Source organism: Pagrus pagrus (genome assembly GCF_965226575.1).
Source record: "Pagrus pagrus genome assembly, chromosome: 3".
Lineage (NCBI taxonomy): Eukaryota > Metazoa > Chordata > Actinopteri > Spariformes > Sparidae > Pagrus > Pagrus pagrus.
In genome coordinates this window covers 26,583,482-26,604,617 of record NC_140187.1, presented here as the reverse complement: position 1 = coordinate 26,604,617, position 21,136 = coordinate 26,583,482, and the positions used below count along the sequence as shown (strand labels likewise).

The 21,136-nt window shown below is 44.0% G+C and overlaps 2 protein-coding genes across 3 annotated transcripts; one reads left to right on the top strand and one right to left on the bottom strand.

Moving 5' to 3' along the window:
* The first annotated feature begins 1,186 nt into the window (after window positions 1–1,186).
* Window positions 1,187–7,920, top strand: LOC311254215 (uncharacterized protein). Its single transcript, XM_084347855.1, has 4 exons — window positions 1,187–1,246; window positions 1,341–1,935; window positions 3,156–4,367; window positions 6,536–7,920. Exons 3-4 carry the CDS (start codon window positions 3,291–3,293, stop codon window positions 6,893–6,895), a joined length of 1,437 nt encoding a protein of 478 aa, XP_084203981.1. The 5' UTR covers window positions 1,187–1,246; window positions 1,341–1,935; window positions 3,156–3,290; the 3' UTR covers window positions 6,896–7,920.
* Window positions 7,921–8,044: 124 nt separating this feature from the next.
* On the bottom strand, window positions 8,045–20,593 carry LOC311254610 (bone morphogenetic protein 7-like). 2 transcript variants are annotated; one of them, XM_084348481.1, is made up of 7 exons: window positions 20,067–20,593; window positions 14,703–14,892; window positions 10,810–10,958; window positions 10,308–10,541; window positions 9,399–9,472; window positions 9,189–9,299; window positions 8,045–9,094 (listed from the first exon to the last, which is right to left on the bottom strand). In XM_084348481.1, the coding sequence occupies exons 1-7, from the start codon at window positions 20,461–20,463 to the stop codon at window positions 8,945–8,947; spliced, it is 1,305 nt and encodes a 434-aa protein (XP_084204607.1). In that variant the 5' UTR covers window positions 20,464–20,593; the 3' UTR covers window positions 8,045–8,944. The 2 variants fall into 2 exon arrangements, with proteins under 2 accessions (XP_084204607.1, XP_084204608.1); XM_084348482.1 differs by having other exon boundaries at window positions 10,308–10,514.
* Window positions 20,594–21,136: the final 543 nt, after the last annotated feature.

Genomic DNA, 21,136 nt, shown 5'->3' with positions numbered 1-21,136 from the left:
TCAGAGTCAGGGAGTGAACACTACAGTGTAATATCTGACAATCTGTGTGTGCTGGACACCATCTAGTGGACAACACAAGACACTTGCACTTCTTCTAAGTTGGACTTGCTGATTACACAATATTTGCATGGAGAGGCTTCACAAAGCAGCATTACATCATCACCTTTATCCAAAACACTGCATCTGCGTTTGAGCGAGACTTTAAAGAGCGCCTCGCTTCAGCTGCAGCCAGGAAGAGACGCTGCTGTGAGTCCTTACAAGAGTAACTGTTTGTTGTTTGTTCGTGAGAGAAAGGACAAAGTGAGTCCAATATGACAACTTCCACAACTTTGATCAAATGTATTTATTCATATTTAAATGATCCTTACTGTAGAATGATTTTAAAAAAACACGGTACACAGTTCTTCACACAAGGCAACAACTAATTAACACACACTCATGTGCTTATCTGTACAAGTGCATGTGCATGGAAACTTTCACTACTGAAACTCACACTTCGTTTCTGTGCCACGCTGAAAAATAAAACTTCAAACACAGGCTGTAATTTAGCAGTTGGGAAGTGGTGGGAGTGACTGGCGATTTCTATCAATAAAAACACTTTGTAAATGTCAGTGGTAATTGTGGTGAAGCCTGAATGTGCGGCAATGACTGCAATGCAGCGTCTTACCATGCTGTGAACTCTCGACAGTGTGTGTGTGTGTGTGTGTGTGTGTGTGTGTGTGTGTGTGCATCAGAGGACAGAGAGAAAACATAGCGATAGATACACAGAGAGAGAGAGTGGGCAGAGGAAGCATGATGTGACTCAAAGTGAGAAATCCTCTTCACCTTAAAACTAAATTCTGCGTGGGCTTTCTCATGACTGGGGGTTCACCTGCTGAGGCCCTGCAAAATCGATAGCTCAGACCTGGGCTTGCTGTGCTGCTGAGGCAGCCACGCAGCAAAGGCCAAAGTCCTCTTTCTTGTGTTTTAAAACGAGATGTAAGGGGGAGGCAAGCGAGCCAGCAAGAAGAAAGTGAGGGGAAGCATATGAGAAGCGCACAGGCAGGGCGTGGGTGAGGGGACATCGTTTATGCTGTCTGCACAGCTGTGAAAGGCCTCTCTCTCTGCACAGGATTGGCTTTAGAGCTTAATGCTGACCTTTGAACACTTTGCTTTAAAGCAATTACTGCCATTTCAAAGCATTCATACAGTTTGCCGTCTGGCTCATTGTGGATCGAACATTAGAAGTCTGTAGCTTCCCATTGAGGTGAGAAAAGCAGGAAGTGAGAAACGGCAGCAACAACTTATCAGGCTGCAGATGTGATATAAGATTTTCTGCCTTCGCTGGTGTGTGTGTCCAGGCGAGTCTAAAGCAACGGTTTCCCGCCCTCACTACACCAGGCAGAGCGCCAAAGCCATCAGGCAGTCATACGCCTACCATCAGCTGAGGAGTTGCACAGCAGTCTCATTTCTAATTATACACCCGACAACAGAGAGAGCCACGGAGCGATGGAGAGACTGGAACATGGAGAGAGAGGAAGAGGAGTGTGATTACAAATGGAAGAGAGGCTGAGAGTGCTACTCAGCAGCAAACACAGGGTGAATAAGTTCAGATGGGAGAGATCGAGAGGGAGAGAAAAAGAAAGAAAGTAAGAGAGGGAGTGAGGGAGAAACATCAAATCAGTCTGAGAAAGGTTAACAGGACTGACTGACTAAGTAGAGTGGGAGTGTAAAAGCGAGTAGGAGGGAAGAGAGAGAGAGAGAGAGGAAGAGGAGAAAGAGAAAAAGGAGGAGAGCGTGTCTGATAGACAGTCTGTTGAGCTTGTCTGGATGCTTCTCATCACTCTCTGCTCTGGTTTGCCTTCACACCTGCAGCCTGGGAGGACGACACGAAGCCAGACAGGTGTGCGTGACTGCGAGTCTGAAGATGGATGCACAGAGAGGATGGAGGAACATGTGAGTAGGTCTCTGAAAAGCAGCTTTTTCTTGAATTTAGGAGCATGTTCTTGTCTTTTTACGAGAGCCATTCACGACATGCATTAGTCTAACTCTGAATGCATGGTTGGTATTCTGCATTGGAGGTTAAATTTGGATGTATTGCGCCACAGCTTCATAGACAGAATAATCAAGCAACTACTGTATATGCAATATTGCCACTACTGATATGCAAATACTCCTGAGTGCAGATTGTCGTTATCATGACAGCACCAAACAGACTAAACACTGCTGCGCACATATTCCATTTCCCTGTAGTGAAGTGCTCGCCTCATAAGGTTATTCAGCCGGGATGACATTACAGTACAGGCCTGTTTAGGTCATGATCTGATCGTACCTGTGTGTCACTCCCTGCCCACACATCGGAGCCATTTAAATAAATTTACATTTACACTGCGGGCACGCAGCAGACAAATACTTATCTATTTATGTCTCCTGGCATAATGCTCGCACAGGAATGTCAATGTGAGGGTGTTTCTGATCCCACACATAATAGAGCATCAGCTCATATCAGAGACATGCCTGTGAGGCACAGTGAAAGAGGTCCATTCAGCAGCGGTGCTCAGCTATGATGATGACATAATACAGGGCACTGAGATGAGCTTTGCATTGAAAGGCTGTAAAAGTCTTTTCCTTCCCTTTGTGTACATAATACATTTGCAGAATAGGTGGGAAAATGTGTGTGCGTGCGTGTGTGTGTGTGTGTGTATGGCCACAAATTGCTTCTATTTAGAAGTGAACTGACTCACTGCGGTGTTTGCATGTAAAGAGGAGGATGGGGTTTCAGTAGATTGTGTTGTTCGATCACTTTAGTCGTGTGAGAAAGATGCAGTTTGGTTTTGCTTCTGTTTGAAAAAGTCACCATACAAATTGAAAAACTGATTGAAAGATGTCCATCAAACTAAACAACAAACTAACTGTAACTCCATCAGTTGGCAGTTTAAAGCCTTAATTTTGAAGCCGATATCAAAGTTATTGTTGGTGTGTAAAGGGGATACTAACAGGCGATGATCTGCCCAGGTGGCACATTCGGAGAGGAGGGGAACACTTCTGTCACTTATCAAGGATTCTTTGAAAAGAAAGACAGTGACAGAGAGAGAGTGTCTGAATAGAGAGATTTCCTTGACACCTTGTTTGCGAGGACATAAAGAGCACCAATATTTGTTTCTTCTACTTTTCAGATCGTGACGACCTTGGACCTAACTCTCTCCAACGCTTGCCAAGAGACTGGAGTCTGTGTCACATGATCACAACACCTCCTCATCTTCTGCAGGAGGGCATGCAGTGCCAGCGTGAGTGACAGGCAGCGTTAGCCAATGAGCTTCACACCGAACCCAGCTCTCGTCCCAGACCGGGACAACCTCCCACTCAAAAAGAGGGACCAAAGACCGAGCTCACCACCACCACCACCACCACAGCACCAGCAGCAGCAGCAACAGCAGGGTGATGCTGTGACGTTCAAGGCGCCCTACCCTTACAAGAGCCATAGTGAGTTTAAGACAAAACACACGGGTCCTTTCCAGCCCGTACCCAAACGGGTTCCTGCACTGTACCAGCCCTGGACTCACACATCCAGCAGGCCCAAACCTCAGGTTGTCTCTGCATTCAGGGAGCATCACGGCTGGGCAGAGTGGAGAGAGTTCAACCCCCTGCACCCTGGATGGGACTTTTCTCACCACTACCAGCACCATGGCCACTTGTCTGGAACACCTGCGCTCCACCCAGGCCACCCACACCACCCTTCCAGATTCAGCCCTGTCTCCCTGGTCAATGAGGGTTTCCAAAGGGTGGCTGGAGGGTACGGCTGGGAGCAGCTCAAGACATTACGGGACAAGAGTTTGAACACAGAGAGGCAGAGCAATTGCAGGAATAAAGGACCATATGTGAGGAGAAGGGACAGAAAGGTTGAGTACTATCCCCGGGTTGAAAAAGCAACTCCTCCATCGTTGAGCAAATGCCTACCTCACTCTCCACATGTGGACGTTACACTGCAACATGATGTGTTGCATAAATCAACAAAGGCTGTCAAACATCCCATTTCTGGACATTCCTTCATAAGAGTTTCCCCTGATGATAACGTAAACAACACATACACCTCCATGAAGGAGGACACATCAAAATCCTCTGCCCTCACCCCTTCCTCCTCTTCCTCCTCTTCCTCCCCCAACCATTTCCCCTGGCTGCTCCCGCACTTTGTGGCAGGTTCTCTGATCGAGCTCAGAGACGGTCGGCTGAGGAGGGTGGAGCACCTGCAGACGGAGGACTTCCTGCTGGGATCACTGGCCTGTCCGGACCTGCGCCTCAGCTGCTGCACGGTGCAGAGCATCTCTCCTTCAGCCTCCTCCTCCTCCATCTCTCGTCTCCTCATCCTGCTCCACGACCAGCAGACCCAGGTGAAGACAAATCCCTTTGTCGTGTCAACCATTCACAGCAGAGCCTACACAGGCAGCTGGCATTCATCTTCTCATGTAGTATACTGTATCTGCCAAGTGCTGCATTCTGGTCTGTATACACTTTGAACTTTACATACTGCTGCATGAATGGGGTTCAGATATATAGTATGAATTCTTAATGAGAAAATCCCTTAAGTCAGGCTCTTACTATAGCACGTTAAAGGAAAAGGCTGATGATATCTTGTATTGCGAATTAATAGAATGATGTTAATCAGCTCGTCCTGTTCCGTCCTGTTTCATAATACCAAACTGTACCTGAAAGTGATTACATGTCCTGCTCCATATCTCATATACACCAGCATCAGGCCCAACAACGGCAAAAAGTCGTTCTTGAGCAATTCCTGATGGTATTTTTAGAGTTTGTGGTTTTCTGGAAAATGATAAAAGTTGTGGATGACTCATCCTGCACTCAGGGGCATTTACCAATTTTCTCTTTCCACAAACATTTTCTAAATTTTTATGAAGCTGCCATGGGTTTATTAAAAGAGGGATGCTCCCAGAGTGATGTTTTGGGGGTTGGCGCCTCACAGATACAAAAACACAAACAAGTTTAGCTTATAACTTCATTAGACAACTATATTTATAACTTATGACTACAAAAACACAACTTGTAAACTTTATTGCTGATTTGGGTAAAAGTGGATCTTATTTTATGGAGAACTTATTTTCTGTTTTTTCCCACCGATCTCCTCCGGTTGCTTTGCCTCATACCTGGACAGAAAACTTACTTGTTGCTAAAGTAACTGCTAACTACAGCTAACCAGCAGTCTGCCAATAGACAACTCCTGACCAAGCGGCCTCCTAGAACAACACAGTCCAGTTAAAGTATCAAGATGAGGTTCCTGAGGGAGAGACACCTGTAGCTTTGTTGATAAAGTAACAGCTAACTAACTGTCACTAAATGTGGCTGCCATTAGCTCGTAAATTAGCCATGCAGCTAGGTTGGCGGTCCTTTTCACTTACCTGGGTCCAGCCTGGTTCCAGTGTCGGCTTGCGTGGCTCCTGTTCTGGTGCCCATTCCGGTGCTGCTCCCTTCCAGTATTCCCACTGGGTCCTGTACTCTCCTCCCATTGGTCCAAATCTCCTAGTGCTAGCTTTGCAAACGACAATAACAATCTAGCTAATCTAAGATAATTGGACTGCTAGCTGCATGGCTAACTGAGCTAACTAGCTGACGACAGCTAAAGTAAGCAGCAGTTGCTGGTGAGTCCAGTGCAGTGATGTAACATTCGCTGACAGTCAGATTTTTTTTCACTTCTTCACAACCTAAGGGAACTAAGCTGTACTTGGTGGGTGCTTTTCTTTTTATTGGTGTGCCCTAAATCGACTCCTCCTACGTGAACAGTGAGAAAAGTACAGGTCCAGTATGTAGGATTTAGGGGATCTATCGGTAGAAAGGGAATATAATATTTATAATTACATATCATCATCCATTTTAGAGCAACTGGCAGCTATATGCATGGTTTAGGTGCAACAGAAGACAATAATGGCGGGTCCTCAAGGTTAGTGTAGCTGCCATAGCATCAGTTATATCAGAACTGAAGAGTTTATTTCATTGAAAGTAGAGCAAAGAATGGCATTGAAGGTTTGTCTTGCTGTTTTTTCTTCTCTCAACTGGCTTCGGTAAGAGTTTGATATACCACCTGGCGCTCTTCTACTGTTGTTCTGATTGGTTGAAGTTAGCCTGTGGCAGACGGTAACAGACAGATGGTTTGTCCAATCACCTGCCAAGTATTTTTTGAAAGTGCCTGCTCTTTTCAAAACTGTCTCTAATGGCTCCTTTCCAGATAGTTCTGTGTACCAAACCATCTGGCATGTCAGGTTACCTTAATCTGTATCAGTGTTAACTACCATATAGCCGATCAGTACATGTCTGCATTTATCAAAGGTCTGTATTAGACGTATTGAATGCTTCAGGTAAGTGCATAAAAAAAAAACTTGGTGTCTAAGTGGTTTCAAGGCTGAAATTAATAAAGATGTTGCTCTCATGGCGATGCTACTTGACATGAATGAACTGTAGAACAATACCTCCCCCAGTGAACAAGTGTGCAAACTGCATATCTGTGTCTAATCTTTCTCTACATAATAATGTAACATCTTCCCCGCAGGAGTTGGTGGACGTCTATGTGGAGTACCCGTTCTTTGTGCGTGGGCAGGGCTGGTCCTCCTGCAGCCCTCAGAGGACTGCCCGTCTCTGTGGACTCCAGTGCCGCCAGCTCAGCGTGGGGGACGTCTGCCTGGCTCTCACTCCCGTCACAGCCCCCCTGCCTCCACCGTCAGCCACCACGGAGCCAAAAACCTCCCCCAGGAAGTCAGAAGGAGGGTGTGAGTCCCTGAAGGCAGAACAACCCCAGCTGCCCCCAGGGCCAGAACGACCAGATGGGGGGCAGAAGAAGGAGGCAGAGGTGGCCCGGAGGAGACACTGCTCAGCCCCTGAGCTGAGAGGTCCAGGGACTAACTGCATGTAGTGAGGAGGGTCGGGAAGCAAGTCAGTCTCTTTTAAGCTCTGCTATATTCAGCCTATACTGTCTTTCTACCTCCTGAATCATATTTCTGTGTTTGACCTTTTAATTGTTTCCAAGGAGTAAAAGCTAAAGAATGACTCTCAGGAGCCCCTAGAGGTAAACCTGCATTAGCATATATGTTGAGGTACGTCAGGGATCAAACACTGACTTGAATTAAAAATGACATTTTTCTGTGTGGCTGATCAGAATCTATCATAACACATAATTATGATCTCATTCATGTGAGAGAACCAAAGTGCACATCAGGGAGCTGATAAGGAAGGTCGTTTAGGTTCAGAGAATATTTTCAGTTTGGGTTTGAACAGTTTGAGCATTCATATTATTTTTAGCGTTTCTGACAAAATCAGCCCACGTTCCCTGAGAAGCACAGAAAAATACACCCTCAGGTTTTTTCACTGCTTATCATATCGTTTATCTCTCTTCCTCCTAATATTATGTAAGACTTCTTTATGATGATGAACGATAGATTTCATTGACAGTAACTTTTCTGATGGAACAGTCGTGCGTTTGAGAGTAAATTTTCACACTGACAATCAACACCACTTTCTCTCGGTAGGATATGTTTTACGCTTCTACCTCTATTTTCTATTTAAGGTGACCGATGCATATAATCTGTGTCTTTAACAGCGTGGGCTGTGTTGTAATATGCTATGTTGGAAGCGCTCAGCTTCTCGGTGAATGTCAGCGTGAATGCCTGTATCTGCGTGGTTGTTCCGGTATATAGCTGCTCTGCTTTTGTACTGACGCTCCTTTTTAAATGTCCGTCCCTTTTGTTAAGAGTGGAGATGCTCGTGCTATTTCAAAGTACAGTAAAAGCACAATCTGTGCACAGCGCCACATGCCCACACTGCGATGTGACTTCCACAGTTCACATTAGGACAAAATCAGCTATCACAGTCAGGGCAGAGAAGGTGCTGTACACACAGATTGGGTTCTTTCTCACTGTTAAATAAATGTCATGTGAAACATTTTCTGCATATTTCTTTCTCCACAACCCATTAATCACTCACAAAACATGACAAAACACGAATGCCAGTGTATGGGAAATTGTCAAGGTCAAATGAGGTAAAAAAACAAAACACCTGTTTCTCGTTTGATAGTTTCCATTTATTCGACTACTTAAATCTGACAAAATAAAATTACAGCTTCCCTTTTCCCACCTGCAGCTCTGGTCTGACACCAGAAGGCAGCTGCAGTCAGGGCGACGGTGCACACCCTGATGTCCGCCTCATGGAGATCAATCACAGACATGTTGCAGACTGTATGCCTGTCACAGGCCTGGTAATATATGTCTGCACCAGGCCTTTCAGTTCCACACACTGTTATTAACAGTCTCAGCTGTCATTCTACACTGAGCTCCAGCACACGCACAAGCTGCCAGATGTCTTACACCTGATGGGATCCAAACGGCTGCCTGGATGACCAGTTAAACGCCAGTGAAGTAAGCTGGAGAAGATTTCTTTTCTTCTCATCAGGACTTGAGCTGTTCCAAAACACAAGTTGCAGTGGTTCAACAGGAGGATGGAGATTTAAAGTTTTATGAGCTGTGAAATCAGTTACCAAATTCACTTTTCCACCTGGGCAATATTTTATATTCTGATGCCTAATGGTCTAAAGCTTAAATGCAGATAGATACATATTTACTTTCTGTTTCTGACACTTAATGTTTTGTTTAAATCTCTAGAGTTACTTCACAGTGCTCAGAGTCCTTTTAGTGCAATTTTTCTCGTCACACTCAGGAAAACAAAAGAAACTCTTTTGTTCAACCTCTCTCTCTCTGTGACCAATAGTCGTAATTGATTTGTGGTAGTGGCAGATATTGCATGGGAGGCTCAGCTGCCGGTCATGAGAACAGAACATCAGATTAAAGCTCGTCTTCTGTGGCAGGAGCTCCCTGGTGACCAGCCACTCGATCATCTCTTGTCTCTGATTCCTCCGCCTGTCTTAGGGTCCCACCAGATTTGCGGAGCTCACGAGAGGGGTTACGAACAGTCAATGGCAGCCGCAGGCTCTGACCACCATGTTGCGATACTTCTTGAGGATGACGTTGGAGCTGTCGTCAAAGTAGAGCACAGAGATGCCGTGGAGCTGGGTGGGGGCACAGCAGGGCTTTGGCACCGTCTCCGGGTTGATAAAGTGCACCTGTGGTTAGAAGAAGAAACATAAATCAGTCCTTAGAGAAAGTGGAGGAGGTCGTAGTTAAAGTGTGTGTCGTCAGGGGCTGTGTGGGGCTTACCAGAGTTTGCACAATAGCGTGATTGGTGGCATTCATGTAGGAGTTGAGGGGGAAGGCGCATTCTCCCTCACAGTAGTATGCTGCGTAACCCTCTGGTGCTATGATCCAGTCCTGATCAGAGTGGAACAACAGGCAGATGTCAGTAAATTGGCACTTTTGTAAATAAATACTTAGATCAAGATGAGATCGAATGAAACTTTTGATATTTACCTGCCATCCCAAATCTCTGAAACTGACATACAGCTCATGCTTTTTACATCCCTCTTTGGACAGGCCAAGGTTACCTGAAATTACAAACATGCAAATGTGAGTATACACAAATATTAAAGGAACAATTCATCCAAAAATCAAAAACATATATATATGGACATATTTTTCCTCATAACTGTAGCGTTATTTGTCCATCTTGATTGTTTGAGTGTGGGTTGCCAAGTTTTGGAGATATCGGCCATAGAGACGTTTGACTACCACTTAATGTAACAGAACTAGATGGTGATCAAGTTGTGGTGTTTAAAGTGCCGAAAAAATACATTTGAAAAACTGTAAAAGCAGCAGTGTCTCTGTCCAGAAATCATGACCCGGTTACTCAAGATAATCCACAGACCTTGTTGTGATCAGTTTCATTTAGGATCTATTTTCTCTCTACCGAACTACACCAGCCAGAAGGACAGAAGGACAGAAGGACAGGAGACTAGCTGACTAAGCTGACATAGTTAGCTGAGGAGGGAGTATCATACACTGTCACGAGCATGAGCCTCTCGCCAGTGACTAGATGCACACTCTTCTTCTGCAAGCTGATACGATTACCTGTGTCATGATTTTTGTAATGATACATTGCTGATGAGTTTTAAAAATGTTTCTTTTTTCATTCTTTTTTTTAGGGCATTGAGCACCACAAGTGTGCCTAGAGTGCCACCTAGTGCCATTATAATCAAGATAAGGCAGACATCTCTACGGATGATATCTCTAAAACTCTCACCAAAACCATCTAGATGGATAAAAAGCCTTACAGGTAATAGGCGAAAAATAGATTTTGGGTTGACGTGTCCCTTTAAAGTCCAGTTGGTCAAAGTCATAAAAAAACATGGGTCTATGGTGAGATTTGAAGGGTTCAGGCACCTGTTGCAGCCTCCACTGCCTTCAGTGCATCTTGGACAGTCCTCTGGGGTTTAGAGCGGTTGGACTGGCGCCCCTTGTTGCCATGGGCAGAGCGAATGCTGCGGAAGCGCACCTCATTGGCTCTGAAGAAGGCAACCATGAAGGGCTGCTTTTCCTGAGGTCCACTGCCCATCACCAGCCCAGCCAGTCCGGGGTTCCTCCTCTGGCCTACAGAGGGAGACAGGGGGAACAAAACTATTGAGCGCTTCAACCAACCGCAGCAGATGGCAAGAACAGACATCCAAGTCTCTACTAAACAGTCATTTGTTCATCCTAATACGACCACAACAACCACAATCATAAATTGTCCTCTGTAAGAACCCTCTACACACATTCACTAAATATGTGGTGGTCCTTTTAACCACATGATTTAAAGAGCATTAAATCACAACTCCAGACAAAGATGGTATTCTTGCTGTTATGAATCCCTTTCCATGTCACTGTATGCATGATAGTGACTGACCGTGGCTGTCCTCCAGGACCAGGTGCAGGCCAAGGTTCTGCTCAGGGTCGACCAGCCAGAGGTTGCTGGTGGCTGTCAGGTCAAAGGCCAGCCAGCCCTCCTCAGCCGCCCACACTTCTCGCTGGTCCAACAGCAAGAGCTCCACTTCACTGAGGAGAGGATAGTTTGTAAGTGAATTCAAGGCGTCTCAAGGCTAAAAGCATCGGATGTCAAACTGAGTGTCAGGGTTTTCAGTGGAGTATCCTTGTTTGGCTGCAGGCTGAAATATTCCAAATGTTCCTTGGATGCAACTTTAAAGACTGAAATGAACACATCAATTTGACAGAAACCCACAGTGATGAAACATCCACCGTGATTTGTTACTAATCTCTTGTTTTTACGTTCCTTCAGATGGATTTTCATTCCTGAAATGAATAGAAAGCGAGTGTATGAAAACAATCTAAAGCATGTGGTCTGCTCACCAAAATGGTTAGCTGTCGTGCAAATGATATAAAATGAGCATTTAACAGAGTGAAAAATGCTTAACGTCTTGTGTGGTCCAGTAACAGCTACAGTGCATTTAGAAAGTATCAGGACAACATGTTTTATGTTGTTTTGGATAATTACAGCGGCACATTGGATTCAAAATGAAACAATGACTCTGAGGTTGAAGTGCTTGAGTTTGAAGGTGTACATCCATGAGTAGGATACAGAACTCGTTTTAAACATATTCCCCCCAAATGCTGCAGGAGAATAACACATTAAAGGAAACCCAGAGGTTTTATGGCCTAACACAGGAATGTTGTTGATTAGCCAAGTCAGACACCTGACCTCAGTCCAACTGAGCATGTGTTTCATTTGCTGGTGACCAGACTGAGAGCAAAAAGTAAGAAAAATAATGATTAATGTTGCAGTGTTGGCGTCTGTGGCTGAAGAAACCAAATAGGAAACATGATAACTTTAAGTTTTAATAAATAACGCTGTGTCACCTAAAACTGTTCAACTGTTTTTTTAAAAAAAGGGGGGGGGCTACAATACATTGTTTATCAGATGTGGATACAAACATATTAAAGGGCCAATACGTAAGAATTTAAGTTTAAAACATAACAAAACAAAATATAATATCAACAGAATGTGATGAAATAACAGTTATGAAGTTTTGTCAAAGAAGACTCTGTATTGTGTTGCATTGATATCTATTGATGTTAGCATGCTAACCAGCTAGCCCCAGGCCTTAAAACCTCTTTCTCCCGAAGCTCATGAGCTAGCGGTGTAAATGCCAACACTCCCCCAGAAGTAAGGCTAGCTGTATGGCTAACTGAGCTAACAAGATAACAATGGCTACAGCCATGGATGTATAAACAGAATCCAATTAGCAGCAGTTAGCGGTTACTCTGGCGATATGGTGCTCCGATTTGTTGGGAGTATGAATTTAACACGTGTTCAATTCTTGCATATTGCACCTTTAACTTGTATGTTTTGATCTTTAAGGCTGGGTTAGGGTAAGTCTGGTGTGAGATGCCAGGAGACAAACAAATATGACAACGTGATCATTTCAATATCATCAATATATATTTGGTTGACAGGAGTGATTGTGGAGATGAAACAACAGATCATGTTTAAAATCAAGCATTTTTCAAGGAGCGTATTAAAATTCAAGCACATTCCTAACTTTGCAGACAGTTCAAATCAGGCGATTTCAAAACTTTGGAGACTTCGTGCGGCCTCTGCATGTATCCACCTACAACGAGCAGCCGTTATCAAAGGAAAGCTGTACTGATATGTGCTGTCTTGAGGGCAGATTTCTCAGACAATAGCTTTGTTTACAGGCTGACTTTCAGACCCTCGGGCAGACGTCTGTCTTTACTCCTGCCGCCTGCTCGTCTGTGTGGATCGGCCTTTGTGTGTCTGTGAATGACAATGGTGTTGCCCTTAACACCGTCGTCAGCCCCGCTGTCACCGATGAAAGACTTAAATCTACTGCCTGCACATGATTCCTACGGCTCACTTATGTCTCCGAGGCAGGCAGGCAGAGCCAAGCAGGTTAATGGGGTTGAGAGTTTTCATAATGTGGGTGGTAGAACTTTGATTTGTGAGGAAGAAGGGGGTGTGTGGAGTCTAATTATGCCATTTCAGATGTGGTTTGACACAAGGAAACAGTGTGAGCGTAACACAGCAGCTGGCAGCCTGACAGAGAAAACAGCGCTGCAGACAGGCAGACAGACAGAAACATGGAGGGATAACTACCTGTGCGAGAGAGTAAAGTGACGTCTTGAGGGTTGAGAGTGTTATTTGTGGTTTGAGCTGCGTGTTATAAATGCAGGTCTTCTGGGGACTGTCCTGTTCTGACTGTGTGAGAGTAAACTTGCTCCGGAGGGAACCACTGTGTTTCTGTAATTGACACTAATGTCTGTGTAAACAGCGGCGGTGCTGACACGAACATCGGCAGAAATAACCTGTGGGGGAATGTAGACAGACACGACCAAAGCACACAGATCTGTGTGCACTTACAGATGCCTAACAACCGGCTTTCACTACAAAACACACAGTAGCATGACATGTTGTTTAAACTCAACCACACTACTCGTACTATGTCCCCATCGTAAGAGGATAATCATATGTAGCGATGAAACCAGTCACCATGAAGGCTTGAAGATCCCTTGAGATTGCTTTCAATGTATAAAAAACTAATTAGCTCTCTAGTCATGCAGATAGATTTGCTTTTTTTATTCTGGGTTTTGAAACATCTGTCTGTGAAGGTGAATGGGATTTCATTGTTGGTGCTCACAGTACTGAAAGATTACATGCAAAATATTCATCAGCAACACGTCTTAGGAACTACTTTCTACTGAAGGAATAGTCTCTATGTGTTGGGATTATCAGCTGTAACAAGGAAACTGTTCCTGAAAAGTCACATTGCTGTTGAGCTTGTAGCTACACTTGCTGCATGGCTCTGGGGATGTGCCGTGAAATTTTCCAAACAAATGTTTTTGTGCCTAGACAATGGCGTCTAATGATCCTCTAATGAGGTTGACTTTTTGCCATGAAACTTGGTGCAGATATTTGTGTCCCCCTCAGGATGAGCTGTAATCCCTTTTATGATTCCTCACTTCCAGCTAGTCAAAGTTTTCACGTATCCATTGGCAGCAAATGTTAAACAGACACACATGGTTCCCACATGATGAATCCCTATGACTTCAGGGATCTACTGACGTTTCCTTTGTGCCACCATGAGGTGAAAATTTGTGTTTTTTAAAGGTTAGAAAAAGGTAAAGGTATAGGTTTATGTAATGGTAATTTTACTGAAACAGGGTTGTCGACAGTATGAATCAAGAAGTCTCACAGCCTGAGGGAAGAAGCTGCTCTGTAGTCTATAGAGGATAGAGGCCATTCATTTCCCCCCTTTAGATGAATTGGACTAACTTCGATTAATCACTGCATCATTTTTCTGAATTTGATGAATATCTTGGTTTATAACTTAATACCTTCAAAATTAGAAAATGTTGGCATGCTAAAACAAACTAATATAGTGAACATGGTAAAAAAAATATACTGTACATTCAACATATATGATGTAAGTTTTGTAAGTTTGAGAATGTTAGCATGGTAACTTTGGCATTCAGCTCAAAATGTCACTTTTCCGGATTATATCACATTCATCTCCACTGTATCAGGGTGGTGGCACAAAGCAGAAAAAATACCCTGACTCCCTGGAAAAATTAAAACAAAGACAACTAGAGCTATATGAAGGAATACATCTTTCATTTGCAGTTTGAGTGAACAAATCCATATATGCTAAACATCATGGAGGAGATCGACGCAGAGCAAAAGATTAGACAACAGTAGAACCAGCAAAGAGTCTGTAAAATCCCTGTAAACTTTGACATGTGGAGCTGGAAAGAAAACACTCATACCTGTTCGGAGGCTCCTGCAGGACCTGATAGACGCTGACTCTGAAAGTCTCGTTCTCGCTGCGTTCCTGGATGAACTCTTTATAAATCCTAAACTCTGCTGCTGTGACGGCCTCTCCCTCTGGGATACGGGAAAGGTCAAATCGAAATTCTCTTCTGTGCTGCTGATACAGAAGGTCCTGATCCTGATCAACTGTAAGGAAGACACAAAGAGAGAGGAGGGTGGAGGCGATGAGGTTTGATTTGATATTAACACAATGAGATTTTTGATAAATAATCATCAGCAATGTGAATATAATGACTAAGCTGATCAAGGCACGTATTAGAACAAGCAGAACAATATGCGAAGTTCAGAAAATGACATCACTTTACTGTAATGCAGCATTTAAACCCAGGAAAAGAAAACACTATCACGATATCATACTGATTTACTGCGCCGCCCTGGTAAACTATGATATATGGTTTATTGTTGTCTACACAGTGAAATAATACTTCTGACCCTCAAAGGGAAAGTTTGTACATATGCGGAAAAGCCAAACCGCTGTGAGCACAATCAGATGGTAAACCAGTCAGCGGCTGCATATCTGTCAAAACTGTTGCTGAATCAAACGGCTCTCTGATGTGTGTCACGCTCCCCACAACTCGGAAGCACTGTGTCAGAAATAGGAAAAATCCTGCCTCCACGAGTGAAGTGATTGATCTAAACATCACTTGAGTCGAGTATGCCATACGTGCCAATGTGGGGGAGAAAAAACACACTCCGGTCTCAGTTTGGCTCCCTGTTTAAATTGCACACATGTGCTGACCACAAGAAAAGGCCCGTTAAGGCACTGCCCGGAAAACCACAGCAGCCAGTGTGCTTTTATAAACACACTCACATAAAGTATAGAGAGACACACAAATTCATGCGAATTAACTACCAGAGTCTGCGCCACCCGCACCTCCCTGATCATTTTGCCATGTATCACCGTCCAGTGATTTCATTCTGATTGCAGAGGGTGAAGTAAAGCAGCTGATGGCACTGTGGGCTTTCCGACCCGCCCTGAGCCAGCTGAAGCTCTCCAGCACTCAGACTTTCCAGGGAGAACAGTGGTCAGAAAGACCCTAAAGCTTCCTGAAGCTTTCCAGTGTTGTGTTTTTACAGCGTTAGTCAACGTGTTTGTCCTTGGAAAGAGCGCTGGAGGTCTCTGGTGAAGGTGTGCAGAGCGGAGCAGCGATTAGCCGCCTAAAACACATCCTGCCCACTGGCCTACACCATGACATCATCAGCATGACATCACCCCGCGATCCCTGCTGATGGTCCGCTATTGTTTCAGCTAACAGGCGACCATGCATACAGCCTCCCAGCGCTCTTTTTGCATGAAAGAACACACACACACACTGAGTCACAGCCTTCTAAAAACATTTGTAACGGCACAAAAACACACACAAGCCGTTTGTCGTTAGGAGCAGTGCATTCTGAGCCCTGCGAGTCATTTGTTTGACCGCAATTAAACGCTGGAAGGGAACGAGGGGTGTTTTTATGAAAGCAATAATTGCTTGTAAGGACTTGGTGTGTTTACGTTAGGGACCATTAGCTGCAGAGATCAGACCTCAGATATGCAAACTTCCCTCTGGGAGGCATTTCAACACTTCAGATTACTCCTCACACTGCAGGGCCACACAGCCGCGGAGCTATCATTAACCTATTGCAATATAATAGTAAGTGTTTTTTTACAAATCAGCATGGGTGGCAGCACAACATGTGCACAAAAACAAAACAATGAAAAATGTGACCTTTGTGGATAATAATCACTACTTTGTGCGTCTGTTCTTCTACTCTTTTCTGGACGTGTGACATTTATTGTATGTTGTCCGTCCTGTGAGAGGCATCCCTCCTCTGTTGCTTTAACTGAGGTTTCACGTGTTAAAGGAAGTTCACCCAAAAATTTTAATTCAGTGATTATCTACTCGCCCTCATGTCGATGGAAAGTTGGGTCAATTTTTTTAGTCCATAAAACATTTCTGGAGCTTTCCAGAGAATGCTGTATCGGCATTGCAGCGTTCTCATAAATAACTGAAGTAGTCTTTGAAACAAACTACAGGAAAATAAAACATAAAATGGCTCCGTACAGTTTGTCCAGTGTAATCCAAGTCTCTGGAAGCCCCGAGATCCCAAATTGATTTGAAAAGATGTTGTAAACACTGTGGCTGCTAAGCTAAAAGCGCTAGCACACACAGTGTCTGAAGTGGGTGCACAAGCTGGTCGGCACATCGAGGGCGTAAATGGTGTCTTTTCAAATCAATTCGGGATCTTGTGGCTTTCAGAGACTTGGATTACGCATGTAGAGCCGTACAGAGCCATTTTATGGGGTTTATTAGTTGTTGTTTTTTTAATATTCTAAAACAAGTCCCCATCTACTTCAGGTGTTTAGGTGAATACTGCAACACTGTTTTGCTGTGAATCTCCAGAAATGTTTAGTGGACTACCAAACTGAACCTGAATTTCCAGTGGTATGGGGGTGAGTAGATAGTGGCTGAATTTTCATTTCGGGGTGCACTTGTCCTTTAAAGGGTTTTGGGGGGGGCATTTTCTTACTGGCTCTGAGAACAGGAGCTGTCATATGCTGTATGGAGTCAAAACCCCCCTGAGGCAAATTTCTGAATGAAAATGAATCATTAATCATCATTCATTAAAGTTATAAATCTATTACTGAAGTGAAAATGTTCTTCCCTTTCAAATCCATGAAAGTCTGCATGTGTTGACAAGTTGCTTAAGCCATTTCCTTACAGATTATTAGAACCACCGAAAAGGCTTTTTTTTTTTTTACTGATGCACGTTGCACATGTGCAAAAATCTGCTGCAGAATGTCAGCATGTCTGCTTTCTGATGACAGAGTGAGTTACTCTGCACAGGATTTAAAAGATGGCTCCAAGCTTCTCTTCAGGAGAACGCAATTACAATTTGAGCTTCGAACCGAAAAATAATTATTTTGCACTTGGATGAATAAGTAATGAGAACGTTAATGGGATTTTCTGGCAAAAGAAATTCTTAGTATGATCTCCTTATGCTTCCTCCAGATCAGCTTAGCAGGACAAACACATTTCTCCCTGCTCGTTCTCAAAAACACAATACACCCTCTGTTCTTCTCATACCTCCAACTGTTAGGGGAACATTTTGCGCTCTTTCTATTCTAATGAAAGCCAGTGACATTTTCGGTCATTAAGCCCTTTCTCATGCTCTGCAGGTGTGTTGTGGTCCCATACTGAACGCATGTGTGCTCGTCACCAGGCAAAGATTTCGGTCAGCAAGCCGGTCAACGTGACGAGCAGCAGGGCAGAGAACAGCTACAACAGATACGATTGAGTTTTTAAGTCAGGCCTCTTCACTGCAATCATTCTCTTTCTTTATAAACAAATGCACAAGAGAAACGACAAATGTGCAGCGCAATTGTGTAATGTTGCATGATAACAAGTGATTCTGAAGTACGACCTGTGGTTTGGCATTCTGACACACAAACATATGCAGCCGCGTACATGTATCAGCATGTGTGGCGTGTGTGATTTAGTGTATGTGTGTGGAGACAATATGACTACACATGCTCTTAAATGCTCTCCAGCAAATGAAATAAATGTCAAACGAGGCTGATTTATCTGTAATAATAACGTTATTCTTAGCCCTGTCCACCTGCAGGATATACCTGGCTGCACTGGGAGGAGGGTCTGCAGCAGCTCCCCCTCACACTGGAAGCTGTGGTCTCTGGACGGGAAATACTATAATCCAGTTCTGTCTTGAAGCGATCATCCTGGGACCACCAGGACAGAGTCAACTCCGGCACAATGTGGGAGCCCCAGCTAAAAACTCTGCCAATCATCAGCACAGGAGGCCGCGGTGGGCCTGAGAGGGAAATAATAAGCTCTCATTGTGTCCTTTTTTTAACCCTCCTTCCTCTTTATAATCAAACTCTTCAGATGTGGAACCACATAAATATGCTATGAGTTTCCAGATCTCATTAGCTAAAGACTGTCATCTAAAAGTCCACGACTGATGACATAAAATGTTATGTTTTTTATAGTCTCCAAATGTTTCGTATTAACTACACTGTAAAATCTGACAAAGGGACTTTACTTCACAACATCGAGGAAACTGATTATCCTCAAAATTACAAAGTAAAGTAGACTAATAATAACCCCAAGTTGTTCTAACTTTCTATCTCACACCACTTGAATTTATTGTAGTCTACTTTTCTTGGTAATTCTGAGGTTATCCGTTTCCTGACTTCTTTTTAAAGTAAAAGCCAGCTTTTTAAATTAACAGTGTACATTGAAAATGTGATTGAAAAATAACTCGAAATGGTTCTTCATTAAAAGACTCAATCTCAATAACATACAAACAAACAAACAGGAAGGTTAAAGGCTTCTTGTAGACGTATCCCAGATGAACAAACTTCATCTGTCTTTTCACACTGGCCCCGAGGCAGGACCGGGGGGCATAGAGACAAGACATGGGCTGGTTTTGGATGTAACCACATCCGGATAAGAGCCACAGGCACCGTGCCGTCTGCTGCTTCACCATAGTGATATCAGAGCCGCTGTAGGATCTCCAAGGGAAACAAAGGCAGGATTTTCCTTTTTATAAATGCAATAATGTCGGAGTGAGCCCCAACTCCAACCTGTGACCCCTGTGATTAACGCCTCCTTACAGACAAATAAATGCAGCACACACACACACAAGCACCTGCACTAACAGAGATTACGACAGCGTGTTTAGATGCAGTTTGTGTCTTGAGCTCGGTCAACTCGTCTCTCACTTCCTGGGGGTTTAGAAATACCCGTTCAATTCCTGGTCATGTGAAACAAAGCCATGCTAAAGCCTCTCCCCGCGGAGCTTTTGAAGGGATCCTGGGGTAATCGGATACAGGCATGTTGTCATAACATTTACAGCTCGGAATGCATAATGCTGGATTTCAAGTGAGGAAAGTGACCCATAAGCCACCATGTCAGAGACACTGGCTTTCACACACACTTAACTAATGCACTCTTGTGTCTGGATTGTTACGTTTATTCAACCAGATAACAGAGATGAAACCTTCCCTGAACAACATGTTAGCTAAGAAGTCAGTGATTTTAGGATTTTTCAAAGACTATTCAATTAAGAAATAACATTTTTAAAAGATCGTTGTTATTGGAAACATTACCACAGTAAAATAAGTACATTTAGTAATACTGAATGGATACTGTTAAGTATTACCATACTTAATGGAAACTGGTAGTAGTGGAACTTAGGGCACGTATATCTCCATACACTCTCTCAGTGTGTCTAACACAATATAGAAACATTATGTTATAACTTTTCATTATAAAGTAAATAAATAAACAGAAACTTACCGAGATTGACAAAACTCATCACCATGTCTGCGTCATCCAGGAAGCGGCTCTCCTGCGGGGTCACCATGGGGGACATCTGGTTAGGCAAATCGGGCTTGTAGTAAGAGTATCCGGGCGGCTCCGGGTCTGTAGAGATGGTGTTGTACAGGTCCAGCATGAACATCGGGGCGGCGTTGTGTTTGGTGTAAACGTGCGGCCGCGGGCGGTGCGGCAGCCCGAGGATGGAGAGGATCTCCCGCTGCATCTCCCTGCGCTCTTGGCTCCGCAGCCGCCGCTGGATGAAGCTGGAGCGCACGTCGTTGTCCATGGAGAAGTTGGAGAAGGCGACCTGTATGGACAGCACGCAGGAACCCCACGACAGGAGGATCATTATCGTCTCCAAAGCGCTTGTCACCATTTTTACGCAGAGTTTACGCGCGGCTGTAACTAGTCGGAATGTGCGTAAAGAGTTCTCCTAAACACACTATCCTCTATCAACTCAGAATATCATTCACTCATCATCCTTAGTTGTGCATTGTCTCGCTGTGATAAAGCCGCGCGCTCCTCTGGATAGTGGCTTGGGAATGGATTTTATTGAGGCGCTGTGTCAGGGGAGGGGCAGGAGGGGTTCAGTGTGGGATAAACCAAGTCTGCAAAGATTTGGAGAGTGTGGGGGTGAGTCAATGACAAGTAAATGAGTGTCCTATCATGAAGTGCACTGCTCTGTCTTGGTAATAAGATAGGCGGGGTGTGGACCTCTCAAACCAAAGTGCCCCCATCACTGCGTGCTTTGTTTGGACATGTTTGTTTGGTCACTGATGAAGGTGGATTCTGATTAGCACATCTTCTCTCTGACTGTCTCTTCTTGCTCTTTATGGAAGCAGTGGCCTCTCTCGGGCTTCTCAACAGGCCATGAGTACTTGTTTTCAAATCCCTGCCATTTTGGTAGCCCTTTATAATAACCTTAGGTATATCCAATGAGTACATTTGTAACTAATTAGACTTTAGTTGATAGATGTGATTGTCAACAAACAATGAAATGCTTTATAAAACATTAATAAAGCAATTGTTTATTGTTGAGTTACAACTGA

Bases quoted from the DNA above. Each gene is read 5' to 3' on its own strand.
- LOC311254215 (XM_084347855.1), top strand. From the start codon at position 3,291: ATGAGCTTCACACCGAACCCAGCTCTCGTCCCAGACCGGGACAACCTC. The intron at 4,368-6,535 runs GTGAAGACAAAT...TCTTCCCCGCAG, and splicing joins TCCACGACCAGCAGACCCAG to GAGTTGGTGGACGTCTATGT.
- LOC311254610 (XM_084348481.1), bottom strand. From the start codon at position 20,463: ATGGTGACAAGCGCTTTGGAGACGATAATGATCCTCCTGTCGTGGGGT. The intron at 14,893-20,066 runs GTAAGTTTCTGT...TCTTCCTTACAG, and splicing joins GATGAGTTTTGTCAATCTCG to TTGATCAGGATCAGGACCTT. The intron at 10,542-10,809 runs GTCAGTCACTAT...AGCGCTCAATAG, and splicing joins GGTCCTGGAGGACAGCCACG to TTTTGTTCCCCCTGTCTCCC.